This window comes from Dermochelys coriacea, chromosome 3 (assembly GCF_009764565.3).
Source record: "Dermochelys coriacea isolate rDerCor1 chromosome 3, rDerCor1.pri.v4, whole genome shotgun sequence".
NCBI lineage: Eukaryota > Metazoa > Chordata > Testudines > Dermochelyidae > Dermochelys > Dermochelys coriacea.
Genome location: NC_050070.1, coordinates 149,398,093 through 149,421,103, shown reverse-complemented (window position 1 = coordinate 149,421,103; position 23,011 = coordinate 149,398,093). Strand labels below are relative to the sequence as shown.

General features: G+C 39.5%; 1 protein-coding gene across 5 annotated transcripts in view; it reads right to left on the bottom strand.

The window, feature by feature from the left end:
- Nucleotides 1-214: 214 nt before the first annotated feature.
- Nucleotides 215-23,011, bottom strand: part of RASGRP3 (RAS guanyl releasing protein 3) — a 93,168-nt gene continuing 70,371 nt past the window's right edge. For 2 of the 5 annotated variants that reach the window (XM_038397649.2, XM_038397647.2), the window contains exons 10-17: nucleotides 22,525-22,602; nucleotides 15,256-15,372; nucleotides 11,783-11,898; nucleotides 9,234-9,381; nucleotides 6,204-6,240; nucleotides 3,038-3,163; nucleotides 1,594-1,958; nucleotides 215-1,050 (exon numbers count right to left, since the gene is read on the bottom strand). In XM_038397649.2, coding sequence (XP_038253577.1) covers nucleotides 1,042-1,050; nucleotides 1,594-1,958; nucleotides 3,038-3,163; nucleotides 6,204-6,240; nucleotides 9,234-9,381; nucleotides 11,783-11,898; nucleotides 15,256-15,372; nucleotides 22,525-22,602 — 996 coding nt within the window. In that variant the 3' untranslated portion in view covers nucleotides 215-1,041. Of the gene's footprint in view, nucleotides 1,051-1,593; nucleotides 1,959-3,037; nucleotides 3,164-6,203; nucleotides 6,241-9,233; nucleotides 9,382-11,782; nucleotides 11,899-15,255; nucleotides 15,373-22,524; nucleotides 22,603-23,011 lie in introns of those variants that run through there. The other 3 variants (XM_043511542.1, XM_038397650.2, XM_043511543.1) reach the window with 2 other exon arrangements.

The following is a 23,011-nucleotide window of genomic DNA, read 5'->3' as shown; positions in this document are numbered from 1 at the left end:
AGGACTTGTGCTCCCAAGTTACTTGGGCCCAAACTAGTAATTCAATACATGTGGTTCATGGTACAGGTCCAAATACCAGCTCATGAGGGACATTGACTATGATCAAGTTGACACAGAAACAGTGAAATTCCTAAATTCAAGGTTGCTGTTAATTAAATCTAGTATTAAATTTTATTTAGATATTTTCAGTTTGATTAAAAGAAGGACATTAAAAAAAAGTGAAACTAAAATGTTTATTACATGTTAATTTTACCACAATCAGTGCTGGGGGAAAAGGCATCTGTCCATTTATTGTATAACCAGACATATGAATAATTATATTTGTCCTGAAATTCCTACCGTTCTTTGACACATGCTGTATGTTTGAAAGACCCTTCTCATATGGCCCTGTATTATAAACATGTGCTGCACATCAATACACTTAGGTTTAATGAGAACAATGTAAACATCTTAAAAGTTTGAAAAATGGTGTGCAAAGGAATGCATCCTAGAGAAGGATTTTTAATTCTGACATCTCCTGTTTGAGATTTAGCAATGAACATAAGCTCAGTTCTTTCCAGATAAAAGACCATTATGAGCACCTGAATAAGGAGCTTTATCAAATAAACTTGGGTGCTCAGATGCCATCCTCATCACCTTTGCCATGTATAGACACAATGAATTGATGTGATGCTTCCAAAGAAGAGAAAATCCATCCTCATTGGTTTGTAGAACTGTAGGAATGGGTGTAGAGACAGTTTCCACCTTGGGGCATATAGCTATAAAAAAAATCATAGACCAGAAGGCTGAGTCACATAACACACTGTTGTGCTCTGTCTAAGCAATGTTCACCAGATGACTTACTCGTGAGAAAATAAATAGTGCTTTTTGACTCTAACATTCTATTAAATAAGATAACAGGAAGGTCTGCTGGATTCATAAGGTTTAAACATGAGGTACAGGAATATTCATTCCCATAACCAAAGGGTGGTCTACCGAATTCCACATCTTGCAGTGTTCTAATGGCCATCTTAATTGTCCTCCATCTTTCAGGGCAAGCGATCAGCTATCCTGTAACCAAAAAAGAAGCACTCTTTACACCTCAGAATTCCACTGCCATTACTGACCAACTGTGCTAGGATATAATCTTTTTTTACTGCTCCTTGCAGTAACTAGCCATGTTCTGCTTTCACATACACTAGTGTCCATCAGGTCCAAATTCTATTGAACCCAATGATTTACTCTGTTTTACACTGGCACAACAGGACAGAATCTGATTTGATTATTCTCAGATTATTCTACTTATTTAATATCTCAGAAGGAAAATAATGCACAAAAGTAGAACATCTGACTTCTAAGAGCGCACTTGGCCAAAGCACAAAAAAATCATCCCCAGTGTTAGAGTAAAAAATAATACACACAACGAAGTTTGGGTTTATAGAAAATAGATGCTTATATATTTTGATAGTTTAGTGTTTAACGAGTAAAATCTTATTAAGTGATAGCAAAAAAGTAAACAAAGAACCAGCATTTAAAAATGCACATAAAACAGTTTTATGCACTCCTTGAGTAGTAGCAGATTTTAAACAGACATGCTCATGCTTTATTACCAACCTCAGGTTCTTGTCTTTCTTGGAGTGTTTCTATTCCATTCGCATCTAGCATATGTTCTGTGGTCTCTACCTCAATATCCACATGGGCCTGTAGGTTGGGTTTTTCATTCTCCCATTTTGCAAAGCCTTTGTTCTTTCCAGCTTTGCTATGGAACTTGGACTTCATTTTGGGGAATGTATGGGAACCCGATTCACTCCAGCCAGGTTCATGCCACAATGGTTCCGTCTGTGTTGCTTGGCTGGTGGTAGCCCGCTGGAGACGGACTGAAATTTTTCGAGAAGAGCCAGTCACTAGCGTGATTGCTCTGCCATCTAGGTCCTGATGCCCTGTAGCAACACTGGGGAATTCAAATACTTCATCTTGTACTACAGGAGAGAGATTGCAATAATTTATTTTTAATATACAACTTCAAGATCACTAAACGCTTCCAAGATCTTTTAGCAGGGGTCTCCTAAGCCAAGTTCCAACACTTACTAATTCATTTAACATTTAGGATTTGATTCTTCCACCCTTACTTAGACAGAGTAGCACCTTACTCCCTTGGGTAGCCCCACTGATTTTTTAGCAGGCCTCTTCTTGGCGTAAGTTGCTACTCAATGTGAGTAAGGGTGGCATGATCAAGGCATTATATAGCGCAATGGGTTTGCATGGGGCTTTATAAAATGTTTGTTTTTTTTTTAAAGAAGGGAAAATTAGGGTTGGGGAGGGGGGAGGAAAAGAAGTCACTTTGCAGCAGTAAGCCAAGAAGGAGTTCTATCGGACTCAGCCAAAATTCTTCTTGGGGTGGAATGGCAGCTCTACCGTGATTTTGAAACACACCTCTGGGCCCCAGAGCAGCTCCGATAAGAAGGAGGTGGTACGGATAGGGCTCCCAGACCCTATTTGCAATGTCCATACTCCATTTTGGGACTGCCATTGGCCTTGCAACATGCAAATAGGGAGAGGGGGTGCAAGGGGAAGTAAAGGATTGGGTAGGCTGGAGTAGTGTCACTACCTTCCCCAACTACTGACAGCAGAGCCAGCCTGTTACCCAGATGGAGCAAATTTTACTGAATTATTACTTACATGTTAGAGTGTCTAGAGCTTGCAATAGGTATATTTTTATTATTTAAATTTTTAAAAAGTATAATACAAGCTGCAACCTTTCAAATGGCAATGGAGCTGTTGCTCCAGCATTCGCTCCTTCAAAGGCCCCAGAAGAACTGCTCTTAGGAGTCCCATCTGTGAGGACTGTAATTTTGTCCTTGAAGGATATAACAGCTCTTAATGTAGCTGGGAACTACAGTAGGATGTGCTGATGAATTATGGGAATACTTTTAGGCACCCAAAAGTCTGCTCTATGTGCAGATATAATAATTAAATTAGAGCTAACACTGTTTGGATATTGGGTGCTGTCAAAAAGCATTCAAAATGAGTATAAATTAGTAATAAAGGCTGCTTTTACCTGGTGGCAGAGACGGACTGTTAGGCAGAGAATCATGATTACTGCCCATGGAGGTACCTCTGGCAAACTTCCTGCATGCCAGCACAAGCAGGTCTCTACACTGCTTATGGCAGTTGGCACCACAATCTGTTAAAAAAAAAAATTTGCCAAACTATTGAGAGTTAGGGATTACCAGACACTACAACTAAGGGCCATGAACAAACATACACATGCAAAAGTTCTGATCAAAAAGATTTGGAGAAAACAAAAAGCAAGGGAAATTTGTGGGTTACCAAATGGTTAGTTTCCAGGACAATTAGCCGTTAGCACGAATAAGTCAGTCAAGGTGGTTTTTTTGTTTGTTTGTTTGTTTTTTAAACGGCACCAGAAAGTGCACTGAGGCTAAAGGCAGATCTGAACAGGTCACCATCTTCAAAGCATCTGCTCCACTGGACCAACCTCCAAAATGGTGGATAAGTTGGGTCTTTTGTTTGGTGTGGCAAACACTGGGTGTTTCAAGGAGCTTCTATTTATGTTTAGGGCTTCTGAATACTGGGTTTAAACGATATGCACTGATAAGATACCCCCGAATTAAAAAAAAAAATCAGCATTTATCCAATGAACACTTGAAAAACCATCAGATATGGTTACTTGTATCTAGGATTTGTCTCCATGTATCAGTAATGTGGATTTATGGTAGTGTGATTTCTAAAGCACACTAACATGTTGTGTATTCATTGTTCTGCGCAGACCCTGCTTGTGTGCAATAAGTTCCCTAATAGGTTTTAGCTTAGTCCTGTTTCAAACATCACCATGTTCACGTTTGCTAGGAAACATTACAAAGAGATTATTCATTACAATATATACTACTGTAATGAGTAATGTATAGAGTATACATTATATACAAAGAGAAGGCCCCGAAAATCCCTGGGTTTTGGACAGCTACATAAAACTCAAATATTGCTACAAATAACCCCCCCCAAAATTAAACAAACCCCGAAAAACAGAAGACCTATTTATATTCTAAATCTGCACGTTTTGGACACATTGTTACTTTCATACTCTGAGCCTTTGGCAGGGCAGCTGAGAAAGAAGCCAGTTAAGGACTGGCATTTTTAAAGGAGCCTACAGAATATCAATGCCCAAATCCCATTAACTCTCCCTCATTCTCTTAGGCTTCTTTGAAAATACATCTTATTTATGTCTCTCTTATAACTAACTCTTTATGGATCGCTGTTAAAGTACAGTTCCGCTCCGATAAGTGACTCTAAAAAGGACATTGACTGGATCCATGCTTATTCCATTGCTGCAGCTTCCAAATCTAATATGCTCACTTTACTTGTACAAAAGTAAAGTTACCTTCCTTACTTGGAGTTTTATCTTCTCTGAAGGTAAAAACAAATAAAACTGAATATAGGATCCTGCTTGGAGATGGTTAATCTCTCCCAGTGTCTATTAATCAGAACATAGAGTTATCTTCTTGGCTGTGGCACTTGGCTGGGAATTGGGGGAGGGATGTAAGTTGTCATCTCAATAGGCAATTCCCCTTGATGGCTCAAGATCAGTAAGCTTAAAAATGGAAAAAGGAGACTGTGGCTTAGAAGATGAGGAGGAAGATCCCATTTGTAATGGTTCATGGAGCAGCAGGTGCTCACAAGGACAGGTAGTTCTTGAAATTGCTGCTCTGCAAACTCAACTGGGACCTGAAAGTCAAGCTGAACTCTCTCCCGATCATTCATCATTACTTGTCACCTGGGCTCTGCAGAAGAGCACATTTCAATTTCATGTTAATAAACAAAACAACAATAAACACCACTTGGCTCTTATGCAGTCCTTATCAGTGGGTCTCAAAGCACTTTACAAAGGAGGTCAGAATCATTATCCCTATTTTACAGTTGGGGCAATGAATCACAAAGATGTGAAGTGTCTAGCCCATGATCACCCAGATGTCCGGAGTCCCACTCCAGTGCTCTAATCACCAGACCACACTGCCTTAACTACATCTCAGTTGGGCCACTGTATAGGTGATGACGTGTGAACAGGAGAGAGTTCAGCTTGACTTTCAGATCCCAAGTTGAGTTTTCAGGGCAGGAATTATAAGCCCTGCCTACCCATCTTTTTATTAATAAAGATTTGTATTGCTGCTTGCCCTTGTGCTGTTGCACATGGGAACAGAAGGCAGTAAAGATCCAGGCCCTGGCATGACCAAACAGTGGCTAGCCACAGTTGCTGCCATGGGGCTCCTGGGAGCATATGGACTGTGCCATGGATGCCTCCCGCAGGAGCAACCGAGCAATAGTGGGCACGGAGAGATGGAGAATGGACAGAGCCATGGCCCCCTCAAATACAGGCCAACAGGAATGGGAGTATGCTGCACCTTGAAAAAAAAAGTCCTAAATTACTTATCCCTGGGAAGTCTGGGGAGGCAAAGAGAAGAAGCCTGTATGCATCTAGGACCACCCAGCACCAAAGTAAGCCCTGGAAATCACCTAAGTGCAAGAATCATGGAATCCACAATGCTGTTTTCCATGTCTCTTACTGGAGTAGAATTGTACTTCATGAAAAATACATGCTGATTCAACAATTAGTGACAAAGTTTCGAGAAAGTATTCAAATGGCAGGACTACAAGAGTTTCAGGTTGTGTGGGTTTTTTTAAATGAAATTTTTATTGGAGGGGGAAGAAACCTGGAAATAAGATCTCAATCTATCAGGTATTCTAGGAAATAAAAAGCTGACTATCTGTATTGCAAATAGCTCCTTCTTGCTATTGCATTTTGAGGCTAGTAGGCTTATCTGACAGACAGACAGGAGGAAGACAGGAGCATTGCCAGCCCACATGGATCTCCTGAGCTTCAGGGCCAAATCAAAATGCTAAAACATTTCAGGATTTCTCTCTACTTCACATGGAGTGAGTTAGTTTTACCAATATAAATTCTAATCACTAGCACTAAGCTACATCTTTGTGAAACCAGAGATCACACTGGATTTCTGGCTTGTAGTGTATGAGCATGCAGCTGGTGTTTTATAACAGTACAACTTCACAGCTTACTGAGAATTTTGTTGCAAACGACACATCAAAATTTGGATGAACAGAATGTTTTTGCCAAAAATAGGAGTCTGACTTATTTGTGCTAAACATCATAATACCTATGTCTTGAAAACAACAACCATGCATTATGTATTTACCTTTACATTTGTATCCTTGTTTGATTATACCCCAGAGCTGTAATGAAAGACAAAAGAACATCAAGGAATCAGAAAAGAAAGCTGGAAGGAAAACAAGGTCATAAATGAAGGAAGTACCCATAGCTACAGAAGCACAAACAGGATATAACTGCTCTCAACACCCTTCCTGTTAGATAGAACTCCCCCTCCAGTTGTGATAAACCTAGACTGGCTTCCACCCTCACTTCTCTTACCTACAATGGAGCTAGCATAGGAGAGGAGACAGAACATGCCTGCTTTCAGAAAAGGGTGAAAAATTGCCTTCTTGTCAGTTTACCTAAATGAATCAGCATAAAGTATAACACTGCTTGGAGTGCTTAATGTAATCTAGGCATGCAATGCTAATATAGCCATTCTCTGGCTACTTGGATGGCAGGTGATCTGCAGGTATGTCAGGATAAAATAACACAGATTAAAAATTAAGCTCTCCTTTATTATAGCAGTCACCAACGCATCCACCATAAAAGATAGTTCTAGCCATCTTATTTTTCCCCTAAAATGGCTGAAGACAAATGTCAAATGTCAAAACCGGCTTGAAAATAGGCTTGGGGGTCAGCCCTGCAACCCTCCCTCCCATGATTAGTCCCTGCTCACCCCAGAAGTCCCACTGAAGTAGGTGAGACGGCTTGCACAAGCAGAAGGTGTCATATTAGGCTCTGAACAAGCAACATGTGCGTTGCTAAATTTGAATAAAGTTAGCTTGAATGTAAGATGTAAGAATCTAGATAAATTCACGGAGGATAGGTCCATCAATGGCTATTAGCCAGGATGGGCAGGAATGCAGAACCACGCTCTGAAGTGTCCCGAGCCTCTGTTTGCCAGAAGTTGGGAATGAGCGATAGAGAATGGATCACTAGAGGGGACAGCAGCAGAATTAAGGGTGGGTGGTGAATTTAGTCCATATTGCTAAAGTTCTCCTTTCCCTTTGTTTTCTCTTAATACTTACACACTAAAATTAAACTTGATTTACATGGCCAGATATTGAGAATGGTACGCATTTGTATTAGTTTGGAAAGTGACACCAGAACTGACACTATTAGCTATTTTACATGGCTTTGCTAGCCCCTTTTGCTGATAGCTATTTATGATTCTTCATACCAGGAAATAGTTTTTGATAATTATTTGCTTCCATTAATCTTTGGACCAGTAACACTGAATATCATTTTGCTTTAAATTATCCTACCCATCCAACATAGTATCTTCTTTAGCCTCTAATTTGACATCACTATGATGGTTACACAATGGAGATTAAGTTACAGATTCTACTCCAGCAAGTTTGAACATGTTGGACACAGATTTTCTGGGAGCTAACTTGAGGTAGCTCTAAGCTAAGTGGAAATGTCTGAACAGTCCCCATTGCATTAATACAACACTGGATACAATTTTGACCTGTAATAGCCACATCAGTTCATCATTGTCAAATGCCAAGAGATTTTAGCTTGACATTTAATGTTCACATGTGTTTAATAATAGATATTTTATTGGCTAGCAGTGACCTTTAATTGTCACTTCAATTCAGCCTTATACAATTTCTGTGCACATCATTTTGACTTTGAATCACCACGTCAGTTCAAAACAATGAACTATCCCTGAATGAACAGAACTGAAATGCAGGAGTAATGCATGAAGAGCTTTTAAGTTCAATTTCTTTTGCTCTCATTACATACCCCGGGGCAACTTCACCTCTGACACAGTGTCATTGGATTCAGTGAATTTGCATCAGGGATATCTTTGACCCTCTCTCTTTACCCAGAATACCACCTTTTATACATTCTTACTCTTTGGTTGGATTTAACAGAAATCAGAAAAATACAGCTGTACTGAATTATTCCAGAACAGGACAAATAGTAAAAAGCTTAGTCCTCTGGAGAACAAGGATGGGCTTGTGGATAGGACACTGGAGATCTGGATTTAATTTCTGCTCTGCCTCAGACACACTGTTTGACTGCTATTGAAATCTCAGCTCATCTCAGGAGCAGGCCCCAAAAAACTACTCCTAAAATGACATCAATGGAAAAGGCAAGAAAGCAGATCAGAGAACCTGGGGACCATCTCAAGGTGATAAAGTTTTCTTCTGGTTTGTTTTGTGGAATAGCCTATTGTCTCATTGTAGGAGATTAATTAATAGACCTTAAAATTCATAGAGTTTAAGGCCAGGAGAGTGAGCTACAGCTCACTTCATCAGATGCAATGGAAAATCCACTGCATGCATCCAATGAAGTGAGCTGTAGCTCACGAAAGTTTATGCTCAAATAAATTTGTTAGTCTCTAAGGTGTCACAACATTATTTAAAGCCTACTGATTCATTCTTTTATTATGACTTGTTTGAAGCAGAACTGGTGAAAGGTTTATTATTGGTTTTACAATATTATTGGTTTGCTTGACTATTCAGGAAATGCTTCAGTAAAGAGTTAATTTGTTTAAAAGGTGGGACTCTATCATTAATTGATGGCATTTTGTATGTTATGTTGGAGAAATCAAATCAAATTTTTCATATTTTATACATGTTGCTAAAAGTGCCATTGATTTATTGGACCTTTTTTAACATTCTTCTCAATCTGAGCAGAGTTATGGTGCCAAGAGCAATTTAATGAAAAATTTCTGCCTCTTCTTCATTCACATCATCTGCTCCACACACCCACTTTCTCTAGTTAATTTGGTTTAGCTCCCTGTGTAGATAAGCTCTCTGTGAGGATTCTCTCCCTCCATCCTCTAGGAATCGCCAGTCCCTTATTTCCTTGGCCATCACCTCTGTTTCCCAAAGAGAATGTCTTAAAATTCAAAACATCCAAAAGCCAAAGGAAGAAAATATCGACAGCACAGAGTAAACATTTTCAGTGTCTCATTGTAATGAGATATTAGGCCAGGATGAAGACACTATTCTTCCTTCTAGTGTTTGGGGCCCATTTCCTCTTTGTGGTGTTAGTTCATCATATCCTGAGTCTGACTAAATCTATACGTGAAGCATGAGAGTTCTAAAAACATACTTACAAATCCTGCACAGTGCTCACAGAAAGTTGGTTTAAGATAGGTCATCTCATGAAAGTTATGAATAAAACCTGGTCCCATTTTACACTGTAGCTGCGATTTAGCCCTCAGAAAGTAGGCCATCATTTCTTCTTTGCTGATAAGACCATCCCTGTTCAAAGAATTTCAGGGTAATCTATTAATATGTCACCAGTTTGGACATTTTGGGATTCAACTGTTTAAAAACGTATAGAATATACATGTACAGAACATAATATATAAAAGAGATGGCAGAGAAACCAAGTCTCTACTTAGATGCTCTAAAGAGATAATGTTGCCCCTTATTAAAGAGCTAAAACTAAATTCATTGCCTAGCAGGCATGGCTTTCTCTCCTGATGATAGATCAGCATTGAAGTGCTAAACTTTATGGTGTAGGAGCCCTGCAGAAGTGATTGCAAGTTGCTAATTTTCTCACCCATGAGATAGATTTGGGAGATTATCTTGTGTTATCACCATAACAACCAACCAACATTTTACCAGTTCATTTTATCTAACTGAAACTGTGCAACAGCAGTTATGAGACTTCACACCTTAGTAACAAACATACGTATCAAAAAAATACATGCTTAACTCAGTTTTTATACACCAAACTGTAAACTAGGTAGCAAGGCACATCCAAGCATTAATATCATATTAATGTAAACCGTACTTTAGCAGTACTTTTGTGATTAGCCAAATTAATATACTTATTATACTTACAAGGATACTGTCAAAACTTCTTAGGCCCAAAAAGCCTCCTACCCTTCTTCCAATGATTGCTGTTTCCCCTTAATAAATACTCGATGTTTCCCTTTTCCTCTGTGCCCCATGCAAAAAAAAAAAGCCATCTCCCATTAATTTCCTTGAAGTGTCACTCTAAAGCCCAGCAAGATAACTTCCATGTCCTCATTTCCCTACAATACCACACCAGTGTACAGTGATTCAGGAAGGTTCTCTTATGTAACAAGTGTGTTGTTCTGCCTGGTCATATCAGATACCAGACCTTCAGGACAGGCAAGGTGATTGTTCTGACGTAACTATTCATGCAGCAGTCACACAGTGTACCATGTATGTTCTTTAGATTGAGAGACATGACATCTGTTTCACCAACTGAAAATATTTTAGAGCAGCTGTACAAAGCAGATGGCTTGTACAATTTTGAAATGAAAAGAGTCAGGCCTTTAGCTCTAGGGGCCTAAACTAACCCAAACATAGAACACCCTCTGGGGCTCTGAGCTTGTAGAATCACTGAGTTTCATGAGGTGCTCAACTGGGACAAGTTAGAGCAACTCTGATGTCCTGGCCCTGATCTGCTCCCAGGAAGATCTGGAGAAAAGACTACATCTTGGTTTCAGTCAACAGGTCCGGACTACTCTTACTAAGTAAGAAGGATGGCAAACAAGCATGTAGCTGTGTACCTGGATGGGACCTGGACATTGTTAACTACATAGAGGTTGCGTCTCTTTCCTTCCAAAATATAAAAGTGGCCTTTGTATTTGTGAAAAATTGACAGATGATAGTAATAAAAAGTGTTGAAAAGTTTTGAAATTTTGTACAATTTGTCCAGAGTTTACAGAAAATTCTCAAACCTCCCCCAAAAACAAAACAAAAACCCAAGCAAATTTCATCAGAGGAAAAAACAAATAAATAATCAAAAACCCCTTCCAGTTCATATTCTGGATCTTTTCACTCTTAGCTACATCTTTAAGAGGAAGCAACTGAAAAAGTGTACAAGGTACTGCACATGAAGGCAAATCATAATAAGATATTTGTTTGTAGGGTGCTCATTGCCTAGGATCTGGGTGTCTTGCATTCTATTAAAAAAAATCCCCAGTCACATCTAATAAATGTTAATCACTCAGATGGAGGCCTTAGAGTCGTACACCAAGGTACAGATCCAGCAATGGCACATCTCACATGCTGACGTGCTTTATACTATTGAGGGTTAAATCCACACCTCACTAGGATGTTAATATTTTCAGAGGCCTAATTAAACAGGAAAGCCTTACACCACATCACTGTGGTATTTTCAGAACCATTTTCTATTCTTCTTTTAAAAGTTCTAAATGGTTTAATTAGTTAATCAGAGTCACCCGCTTGTATAATCTGCCAAATCAAATTTAAATAATTATGATAACCATTCCCAATTGGCTAAGAATTGTGCACATTCTGCACTATTTGTTACCATCTCTCCTGCCCCTACCTGCCTGCTTTTTTGTTTTATCCATCTGATATATCACATCTTTTTGACTGTAAGCTCCTTGGGGCAGGGATTGTATAAATGTGAGCACAATTGGACCCTGAACTGGAGGGCTCCTAGGAACTTCTGCAATATAAATGATAAATAATAATAATAATAATAATTAATAATAAATAAAAAATATCAAAAGGTAAAAGATTAATCATCATTTCTCTTCCAGTTTCTGAGTGAAAAGCCAGATATAAAGTTTGGAGGTCTGGGAGGCATTATGTGTTCTTTAACTTAAAAATCCAGTGAAACAAAGAAAGAAATTAAAGAAAAATATAAACTTACTGGTCTTTGTCCAATACACAAAAGGAGTCCAGGAAAGGAAAGTTGGCAGCTATACTTTCAAAGTCTTCTTGAGAAATATAACCATCATGGTCATGATCATAGTTCCTAAAAACAGACTGAAAGACGAAGGAAGTGACTGTCTGTCTCATTGACAACACAACGGCAAAATAAAATCCAATCAATGCACATTTATGACTCCAAACCAGTTTTGGAGTTACATGAGTTAAATGTCCAATCCTATTAACCAGACACTGCTGAACTGATTAATTTAATCCAATGTCCGCTATTAGTACCTGGTACTTTCATGTTCAGATCTGTTAGACTGTAGGGAAAAGGCCAGTTCTTCAAAGAAAACTTGCCCTTGACAGTAACCTAATGTACATACTGCTGTGCTCCCACCACACGTACAATAATCCTACTCACTTTTATTCACACATGCTGTCAAATCATCCCTCTTGGACCACCCTTTTCATCCTGCATCATGTACTTGGTAAAAACACCACACACCCATAAAACACTTTCTTTTCAGTATTACAGATTTTCTTGATTATGTTTTATAAGTTTATGACCAGAGCTGTTCCTCTCCTCTCCAATATAATACTTCATAAATCTACTTTATTTATAAATACCCTGACGTCCAGAACCCCTGCACTCAAACACACACACTCAATCTATGACATACCACCTAATGTAAACACAGATAGTGTCCCAAATTCACAAGGTTGCATAAGGTAATGTAAGCAAGGCCCTCCCCTGGCCACACTAATTTAATTTCTTTGTAGTTATTTGCATTTGCATAAGGAACTTTAAGTCACATGCCATAAAACTGGGAAAAAAAGTGTATGTCAAAGTCAAAATAGTTTTATGGAAAAATAGATCTTGTCAAACCACCTGATTTCATTTTTTGATGCAGTTACAGATGTGGTTGGTAACGCTAACTATGTAGATTTATGTATACTTAGATTTTTGAAAGACATTTGATTTACTACTGCATGATATTCTCATTAAAATGTTAGCACTATACAATATCAACAGAGCACACACTAAATGAATTAGGAACTAGATAACTGATAGATTAAAAAAATTAGCTCTCAATGGGAAATGATCAAATGGGGTGTTTTCAGGAGAGCTTCCACCAGCCTGATGCTATTCAACATTATAATCAATAATCTGGAAGTAAATATAAGATCACTACTGATAAAATTTGCAGATGATACAAAAATGGAGGAATGTTAAATAGGGATGAGGGCAGTACAGTCATACAGAGCAATTTGGATTGTTTAGCGAGGTAGTCCCATTCCAACAAAATGTGTTTTAATACAGTCAAATGCAAGGTCACATGTTAGGAACAAGGAATGTGAAACTGTATGCTGGAAAGCAGTGACTCTGAAAAGGATTTAGAGATCATAGCGGACAAGCAACTCAAGATGAACTCCCAGTGTGATGATTTGGCAAAAAGGGCAAATGCAATCCTTTGGGGGTATAAGCAAGGATATAATGGATTTTTTCCCTCTCTATATTACCTTGGTGAGACCAAGGCTTAGAATACTGCACATTTGGTTTTGATATTCACACTGTAAAGAGGGTGTGGAAAAAGTGGAGAGGGTGTGGAAAGGAGTCACAAAAATGATTTGACAGTTGGAGAAATGACTTAAGTGACAGACTTTAAGAGCTCAATATCTAGTTTATCAAAAAAAGAAAAGAGATGATTTGATTACAGTGTATAAATACCTTTACGGGGAGAAAATCCCAGGTAATAAAGGGCTCTTTGATTTAGTGTAAAGGGTCATGACAAGAACCAATGGCTGGAAGCTAAAGCCAAATTCAAATGAGAAATAAGGCACACGTTGTTTTTAACAATGAGAGTGAATACTCATGGAGCTAACTACGAAGGGAAGTGGGCGATTCTCCATCTCTTGACGTCTTCAAATCAAGACTGACTAAAGCGTATCTTCCAGAAAGCCATCCAGACACTAATGCAAGTAATTGAGCTCATTAGAATGGTAAAAACTGAGTGAAATTCAATAGCTTCTGTTGTACAGGCAGACAGACCAGCTGATCTGATGGTGTCTTCTGGCCTTAAAAAAATCCCAGAACGAACTAGCGCTCTCTGGAAAGTAGAAACCTCCTACTTTCCATAGAGTGCTAGTTTGTTTTGGGATTTTTTAACTTTAATGTAGGTCTTCTGGCTCCTCAGTATGCAAATTAGCCCATTAAGAGTCCGTTACACTTCAGTAGAGCAAATGTAAGTAGTTCTAAAGGAATCTAAATTAGCAAAAAAATGATTTGTTCCACCTTACATATCCCTTCCAAATTTGGTCCGTTAGCTCCTGAGCACAATTCTCAACCTAATTATGCCTACATGTCTGACATCAGCCTCTAAAATGGGAGACAGAGACTGACTATGGTACCTTCAGCATGCACAATATACTCCAGACACTCAACACCAGTCTAAATTTAAATCCGAGATGGGCCACAGATTGCCTTGTAGTTTTTATTTTGCAAATCCCCAAAAACCCAAAAACCCCAGGACTGTTCAGATCCAGCTCCCATTTTATCTGAACCACCAAGGTCTAGTTATAGCTCATATCTAGGATTAATGCAGCCCAGATCTTTGCACTCAAAGGCCCTGCTCCTGTTCCCATTTAAATAAATGGCAAAACTCCTATTGACTTCAATGGGAACAAGAGCAGGTCCTAACTGTGCTGCAGCCGCAATTAGCACAGGTTTATGGTGGTTTTATATCACAGGATCATATGAGCTAATCTTAACCAATGATTAATCTCAACCAAGTCATAACAAAAAAAAAATCTATTGACCATGTGGCCCAGAATAGAATGGAGTTGTGGTTTATAGTAGAAAATTGTTGTCCTGATGTTTGGAAACATTGCTGATGGCACCAATATAATGCTCAGGCTATCAAATGCTGCTAAACTAGGCCTGGCTTCTCTCTGAAGATGGCTCATTGAGGGGAAGGGAATTTAGACTAAGTTTTTCAGATCCTGAACAATAAAATAAAATAAAAATAATTTCTGCCCTTTTGGTTCTGAAGTACAAATTTGAACTTGCCTGATTTTTAAACTGTCAAAAAGTTGCATTAACACACTGGTGCCAAGAATCGTGAGGTTTGCCAGCAAGTCAGGGCAAACATAAGTTATGGTAGCACTTACAGATAAGATTTCAGAAAGGGTTGCAGTTGCATTGGTGCCTGCCAAAATCCATTTGCACCTCATTTTACAAATAGAGCCCATAAAAAGGGAAGCCTGACTTCAAACTTCTGAAAGTTTATGCTTTGGCATACGGATACTGGGTTGCTGACCTGATATTTGATTTTCAGAGTAAAGTTAAAGTCTGACAGTACAAGCATGAAGATCAAAAGTTACTATAAAATAGAAATTCATCTTGCTCTTGGAAATCTTAGGAAAGGCAAAGTTGCTGTCCCCTTTGAGTAATATAATCTCTCAAATACTTACATCCACTAGCTTTCTTATGTGCTTGTTAATGATGGTTGGGTCAGGTTTTGGTAGCACTCCATTTGCCCACTCCAGTGGCACTACTGGCTTGTTAGGGGTCGTTGGGGAGGTAGGTTGCTGACAGAAATTAGAAAACAGTATTTTTCAAATTTTAATGATAAAACAAAGTTCATTGCTAAAGTAACACTGCAGTCCAGAATGACAAATTATCGGATCAGCGAGGCTGTGAAAAACCTGTTTGGTAAGATGTCAAGTAAGGTCTTAAGGAAGAGGGGAGTTCCTTACCTCACACAACTCCAGTTCTCAGATTGTATTGCCCCCATGCTATTGGAGTCCTACACCTAAGCATGCAGCCACCAAACCTCCAGGAGCAGTGACAATTGAGGGTGCATGCATGAATAGCCTTTCCATGCTAACTGTCTCTGGTTTCTTTCTACCGCCACGTGCTTCAACACTAACCAGGCTCCATAATAGAGGGGCGGAGGGAAGGTCAGAGTGGCACTGTAGAGACAAGACAATCAGAGAACAGGAGTTACACAAGGTAAGTAACTTCCTTTTCTCCTTACTGAGGTTGCCTCCACAGAATCACACCACTAGCTGACAACTAGCATTGTCCTCCCTGAGGAGGTGGGACAAGGAGCACTGCTTGTTCAACAGTGATGAAAGCAGCGCCCTCCTGAAATTAACATTTACGCTTGGTGTAGCGTCAAGAGAATAGTGGTTTATGAAAGCATTGACAGTGTTCCACATAGGAGCCCTACTGACTTCTGATAAAGGCATGTTACGACTGCCTGGTTGGGAAGCTGCTAATCCTAGTGGAACAAGTCATAAATCTTTCTGGCACAGGGACTTTAGGGAGGTCATAAGAGGACTGTGCACTCAGCCTAATCCATTTAGACAGCCTTTGAGCAGAGGGACTAACCTTTGGATTTCTCTCCAAAGGTGCCAGCCAGCCTGTTTGATTTTCAGAATAGCGTGTTCTTGTCTAAACAGTAGCTGACAGCTCATGTGACTTGAGTTGGGTGAATAACTGATTTTTTCAATTCGTTGGCGGTTCTGAAAAGTTGGAAAAAAAATTCAGTTTGACCCAAACCGACAATTGTGTAAAATTTTGATGAATCAAAAAAATTGACAAAAAACTTCATTTTGGGTCAAATGAAACATTTTATTTGACCCGCAACAAAACATCTCATTTTGTTTAGTTTCTGGGCACTGAAAGCAGAGGGGGAGTTTGGTGGTGGTGGTGGCAGCGCTGCTAGCTGTGACTAATTAAATAGTCATTGGAACAGGGACTTGAACTTGGGCCTGCAGTCTCCTAGGTGAGTGTCCTAAAACCTCCCTCCTGCTTTGTGAACAGTGCTTAAGTTCCAAAAAATTATTTTGCCAGAACTATTCACGAATTTGTGTCAATGTCACAAATAGTTTTGGCTTGACCAAAGCTGCATTATTTGGCAAATTAAAAAGAAAAAAACATACACTCAGCTCTACATGTGATACCTAGAATACAATCTGACTCACCCTGAGTGACTATGTGGTTTAGGGAAGAAAAAGGACAAGATGGACTTGTTCAAGTGAAAGATCTGAGACAGCCTTGGTTATAAATTTCAAGGGAGGCCTCAAAATAGCCTTATCCTTATGAAAAATGCCATAAGGTGGACTTGTTTATTAATGCCTGCAACTGAGAGACACCTGGCTGAGGCGATGGCAACCAGGAAAGAAATCTTCAGTGAGACATTGAAGAGAGATCAAGAGCCCAAAGGCTCAAAAGGTGCTTGTGTAATTTTAGCAAGCACTGAATTCGAGTCTCACGGGTTGTCAGGCTTCCTGGTAGAAGGGTACCGGCTCATGTGACTTGAGGCAGAGCGATTTAAACTATCTAAAACTTAGGTAGTGTTTAGAATTTGTGTTTAAAAACGATCAATATAGCTACATATAATGAAAGTATTTTACACATTGCCATTGAGAGGGGAAAAAAAGGGGTAAAGGTTCCTATGCAGCTATATTTGGCAGGAAGAGAGGATCTGGGTGCATCAGTGGGGTGGATTAGTTATACCGTTGGCCCAAGGCTGTTAGGAGTTGAGGGACACATGCACATTCCCCCTCACTGCTCTTGTAGTTTCTGTAGCTGCAAACCTAGGTATATAACTCCTACAATGAGACTGTGGAGGCAAGTTTAAGAAAGAGAAATTTCTATACTCACAAGTCCAGAGAGCTCAAGTTAATTCAAACAAGAAAATAACGTGACAAATGACTCTCCACATCTGTCGTGCTCAAATCGTTTTTTATCCCAAGACTAAAATGCGAGGGACTTTCTTTGCTAAAGTTCATGTCTCAGAGGAACAGTTTGCTGCACCCCTACAACTGCAAGTTCCACATTTTTGAAGTACACAGTCTTTTAAAATTAACACACTAAACTTATAACTACTCTGAATGAGAGTCTAGCTGATATTACCGCATTCTTATTGCTGTGGTAAGTCTCTGACATGCTCCTTCCCTTAAAATAAAAAATACCCTTCAGTAATAATCCTAAAACCCCAGAGCTTAGCAGAGTGATACTAGGGTGTCTGGAAACCATTGCTGTATTAGGGAATGATCCTGTGAGGTACAGAGTGCTCTCAACTCCTGCAGACCTCGGCATATAGAAGGCATTTAGTACCTCACAGTATCTCTCAGTGGAGCTGAGTGGGAGGTGCTCTTCCCACCCTGTGAAAGTTTGGTATTCTGAAAATGTTCCTGTTCTGCATGAGGATGAAACCTTTTCAAGCTGAAAAGAGAGAGAGAGAGAGCAAGAGAGACCCCGGAATAGCCAATAGCTTGGTGATTATGGCACTCAACTGTGAAGTGGAAGACCCAGATTTAAGTCCCTGCTCTAAGTCAGGCAGAGTAGGGACTTAAACCTGGGTTTCTCACGTAGTGGTTGAGTGCCCTAGCCACAGGCTATTGGTTATTCAGGGAAGGGACCATCAAGAGAGAGATGGTGTCTCTCTTGTTTTGACCAGAAATTCCATCCTGGGCCTGAGAAACAATTTCCTGATAATGATGAAGTGTTGTTGACACTGTTAGGTTACCACAAAAAGTTCTGATTTTGATGAATTAGCTTTTCAGACAAAAAAAATTGTTTCATCACAGTTTCCCGACCAGCTGTAACTCTCAGTTCATAGGAGTGCTTCATTAGGCAGCCACCCTGCATGCACAGCAGGTCCGATTGGCTGCCCTTCCCTTGGAGGTGGGGTAATGGGGAAAGAGCCTCTCAGAAGGGAAAATCCCTAGTCCAACGGGGAATCCCCTGCAGACCCACATGAGGGTCTGAAAACTTATAGTCTGTGGGGAAAACCTATATAGCTGGCAGGAAGTCCAAGAGAGCTGGGGGGGCACTTAGCATCTTGCAGGATTGGCCTGCAAGTTTGGTATCTTACTGCTACATGACTATTGATGGAGACTATGAAGGTTTGGAGATAATGAACAAACCAAAGAACCCTTGCCTTATAGGTCCGTTGTTGCTATCCCACATGATTCAACATGGAATCATCGAGGGCAAGTCATGCCTGACCAACCTAACTGCCTTCTATGATGAGATAACTGGCTCTGTGGATATGGGGAAAGCGGTAGATGTGATATATCTTGACTTTAGCAAAGCTTTTGATACGGTCTCCCACAGTATTCTTGCCAGCAAGTTAAAAAAGTATGGATTGGATGAATGGACTATAAGGTGGATAGAAAGCTGGCTAGATTGTCGGGCTCAATGGGTAGTGATCAATGACTCGAGGTCTAGTTGGCAGCCGGTATCAAGCGGTGTGCCCCAGGGGTCGGTCCTGGGGCCAGTTTTGTTCAACATCTTTATTAATGATTGGGATGACGGGATTAATTGCACCCTCAGCAAGTTCACAGATGACACTAAGCTGGGGGGAAGAGGTAGATACGATGGAGGGTAGGGATAGGGTTCAGAGTGACCTAGACAAATTGCCGGATTGGGCCAAAAGAAATCTGATGAGGTTCAACAAGAATAAGTGCAGAGTCCTGCACTTAGGAAGGAAGAATCCCATGCACTGCTACAGACTGGGGACCGACTGGCTAAGCAGCAGTTCTGCAGAAAAGGACCTGGGGATTACAGTGGGCGAGAAGCTGGATATGAGTCAGCAGTGTGCCCTTGTTGCCAAAAAGGTCAATGGCATATTGGGCTGTATTAGTAGGAGCATTGCCAGCAGATCGAGAGAAGTGATTATTCCCTTCTATTCGGCACAGGGGAGGCCACACCTGGAGTATTACGTCCAGTTTTGGTCCCCCCACTACAGAAGGGATGTGGACAAATTGGAGAGAGTCCAGTGGAGGGCGACAAAAATGATCGGGGGCTGGAGCACATGACTTATGAGGAGAAGCTGAGGGAACTGGGCTTATTTAGTCTGCAGAAGAGAAGAGTGAGGGGGGATTTGATAGCAGCCTTCAGTTACCTGAAGGGGTGTTCCAAAGAGGATGGAGTTAGGCTGTTCTCAGTGGTGGCAGATGACAGAACAAGAAGCAATGGTCTTAAGTTGCAGTGGGGGAGGTCTAGGCTGGATATTCACAAACACTATTTCACTAGGAGGGTGGTGAAGCACTGGAATGGGTTACCTAGGGAGGAATCTCCATCCTTAGAGGTTTTTAAGGCCCGGCTCGACAAAGCCCTGGCTGGGATGATTTAGTTGGTGTTGGTCCTGCTTTGAGCAGGGGATTGGACTAGATGACCTCCTGAGGTCTCTTCCAACCCTAATATTCTATGATTCTATGATATTTTCTTAACATCCCAGCTCATGGAGTTATGCAAGAGAATCAGCTTTAACCCAATAAATGGAGTGAACCCTAAATGCTCAAACCAGAAGATAAACAAAGAGAACCCCATTTTTAAAGCTGTTAATTTTTAAGTCAACCTCTATTCTTTTTTGGGGGGCAGGAGGAAGGTGAGAAGAAATTAGGTATGTTTTGGGGGCAGAGGGGTGGAGGGGAAAAAGAGGGTTTGAAAAGGGCAATATAAACAAGATTGTGCGTGGCTCAGCTATTGTGTACACTCTTGTCAACTTAAAAATTTTTATATAGTTACAATTAAAATATAATTTGAGCCCAATTTAAAGGATACACTAGCAGAATGCTGTTCCTTCTAGTAGGGTGACTAGATAGCAACTGTGAAAAAACGGGTGGGGGTTGGGGGTAACGCACCTATATAAGAAAAAGTCCCAATTGATTGCAGTATTCATTGATTTAAGAGCCTCAGTCCCTTTTGAAAATGAGACTAAGGGCTGGTTTATACTTGAGTTTTACCAATAGGACTATGTCAGTTAAGGGTGTGATTTTTTTGCCAACATTGTTATAACAGTAAAAACCCTAGCATAGATACAGTTCTACTGGTATCAAGATGCCATAACTGGCAGAACTTATTTTGCTTCCCAAACCAGAATAATTTATACAGTATCAGAGCTTTTATACTGGTATAACTGCATCCACACTACAGGGTTTTGCTACTTTTTAATTATACTGGCATAGTTAAAACAATAAAAAACTTTCTAGTGTAGGTGCTTTTGAAAACGTTATCCCCCTTTTCTAAATTTGGGTTTATAACAGTATATCATTATTGGTACATTGCTATCAAATGAAAATTGCTATAGCATTTTTTGGTACTCTGTTGCAAATGCTGAGTGTCATTGATTATTCATTAATTACTTATATAGAAGTCCCTGATCATTCATGGTATTGCTAAGGTCACAGGACTGCTCCCTGCAGTATTTGAAAAAAATATACATTTATATAATCTTTATTTTAAAAAGAGACTGGAGAATAAAGCAGTGAAGTGTTTATTTAATTTGTTCATAGTAATGACCCATCATTACTTCTTGACACATTGCTATAGCACTACAGTGTTGCAGTTGTTGATGGCAATGGAGGCCTATAAGGGGTTTAGAGGAGACAAGGGATGAGAGAGATAGATTGATTAATGATCAAGTAGGTGTGCATTTTTATTACCAAATCATACCCTAGAAACCATGAAGAACAAAGAAGCATTACATTAATTCCAGGAATTGAGAGTGAATTAAAATCAAAAGCCTGTTGAAATAGTCAGAGAAGTCCCCATTATCAGGTATTTTTAGAAAAAGGTTTCTTTTGTTCTACATTTGACCAGAGCAAAGATGACCTTACAGCACACTGTCCACAGTAACAGTTCTTATTCATGGGCTTACCAGTATGATTATATCAAGAAACTTGATTAATCCCCAAAAATGATTTGCTACAGACACGGAAACAATGTACTTGGGGTTGCAAAGCTTTTAAAACCTACATAATGCAGACAAGCTTTGAAAAGACTGGATTTACATAGAATCATCTTAGAAGTTTTGGGACCCAGTCCTGCTATCTGCTAAACATCTCCTAGAAGGTGTCTGGGCTCCCTCAATTTCCACTGATTTTAGAGTTGAGACATGTGGCAGGACTGGGCCCTGGATGAGTAAAACAATATTGGAATTAATAAACTGAAAGTGGACTTCTTTGGAATCCTAAGATTTTTATTGGAGGCCAAATAGTAATAATTTAAATTAAGGGTCCATTAATACAGATTGAATATTTACTAGATTCAGCTACATTCTATTCTTCCTAAAGCACAATTAAAAAAATGCACCAGTTTCTCAGGGTGCATTCTAATGTGTTCTTTTAAAGCACAGGAAAAATACAGCTGTTAAAACATATTTCTATTGTAATATGATTTACATTATTATGAATCATGTTGGAGAGTGCAATATATCGTTGGTGTTTATATAAACAAAGTTAGAAAATGTAATGGGATATAAAATACCAAATCATTAACAGGAGACCAACCTTTGGACTAATTTTTTTTAAACAAAATTTTATCAATCATCGTCATCTAAAAATCAGAGAAAGGGACCCATGAAAAATATTTAGTTAATAGTAAAATTGTAAATGGTGTCTTAACATAAAACACCACTAAATTTCTTGCAACCTGTCGAGGCTTGGTTAAAAGCCATTAGAGATGAAATCTGGGACATTTTACAAGAAGCTTCTAAATTATCCCGTTTACAAATGCATATAAAAACTATAATGAGTGACCACCTTCATAATAAAACACACATGAAAAAGACTTTAATTAAACTTGAACCAGGCAAACACCAATGGGTCTATTTTCTTCTAATTCCCAGACATTTAAGGGTATAATCGCATTACTGCTACTATAAATATACTAAAATTGATATGCAACTGTATCCCCTTAAAAATTCAGTAAAAGTGACTTACTGATTTAGAATTCCTTGGTTCTAGCACCAATGAGAGCTTGTAAATATCATCTTCTGTGTGGTAGAGGTCCAAGGAAAGCTGTAAATAAGTCGGCAGGAAAACAGTGATATTTATTCGATCAGGTTGGAAATGACAGGTAAGCTTAGTAGTTTAAAATAAGGGACTCCTTTTGCTCCTACAAAATTCAATGGGAATTTTGCCATTTGGCGCTCAGCGTAAGTAGGGAGGCTTTGTGTGTGGAGGTGCACAGATATGCAAGAATACTATTTTTGATGGAGCTATTGTAACCCACTAGCAAATGTGTTACAAGTCACCCTCTGTACTAGTCAGCAGAGGATATGATATTACAGTCCCCAGCTGTAGTATGTTACAACACGTCACGTTTGGCAGGCCCACATTTTGACCATTGTCAAAGGATGAAAACATGTGCAAAGAATTACCCTGTCACAAATGCTTCATTGTCAGAAGCTCAGCAATCAACAATCCT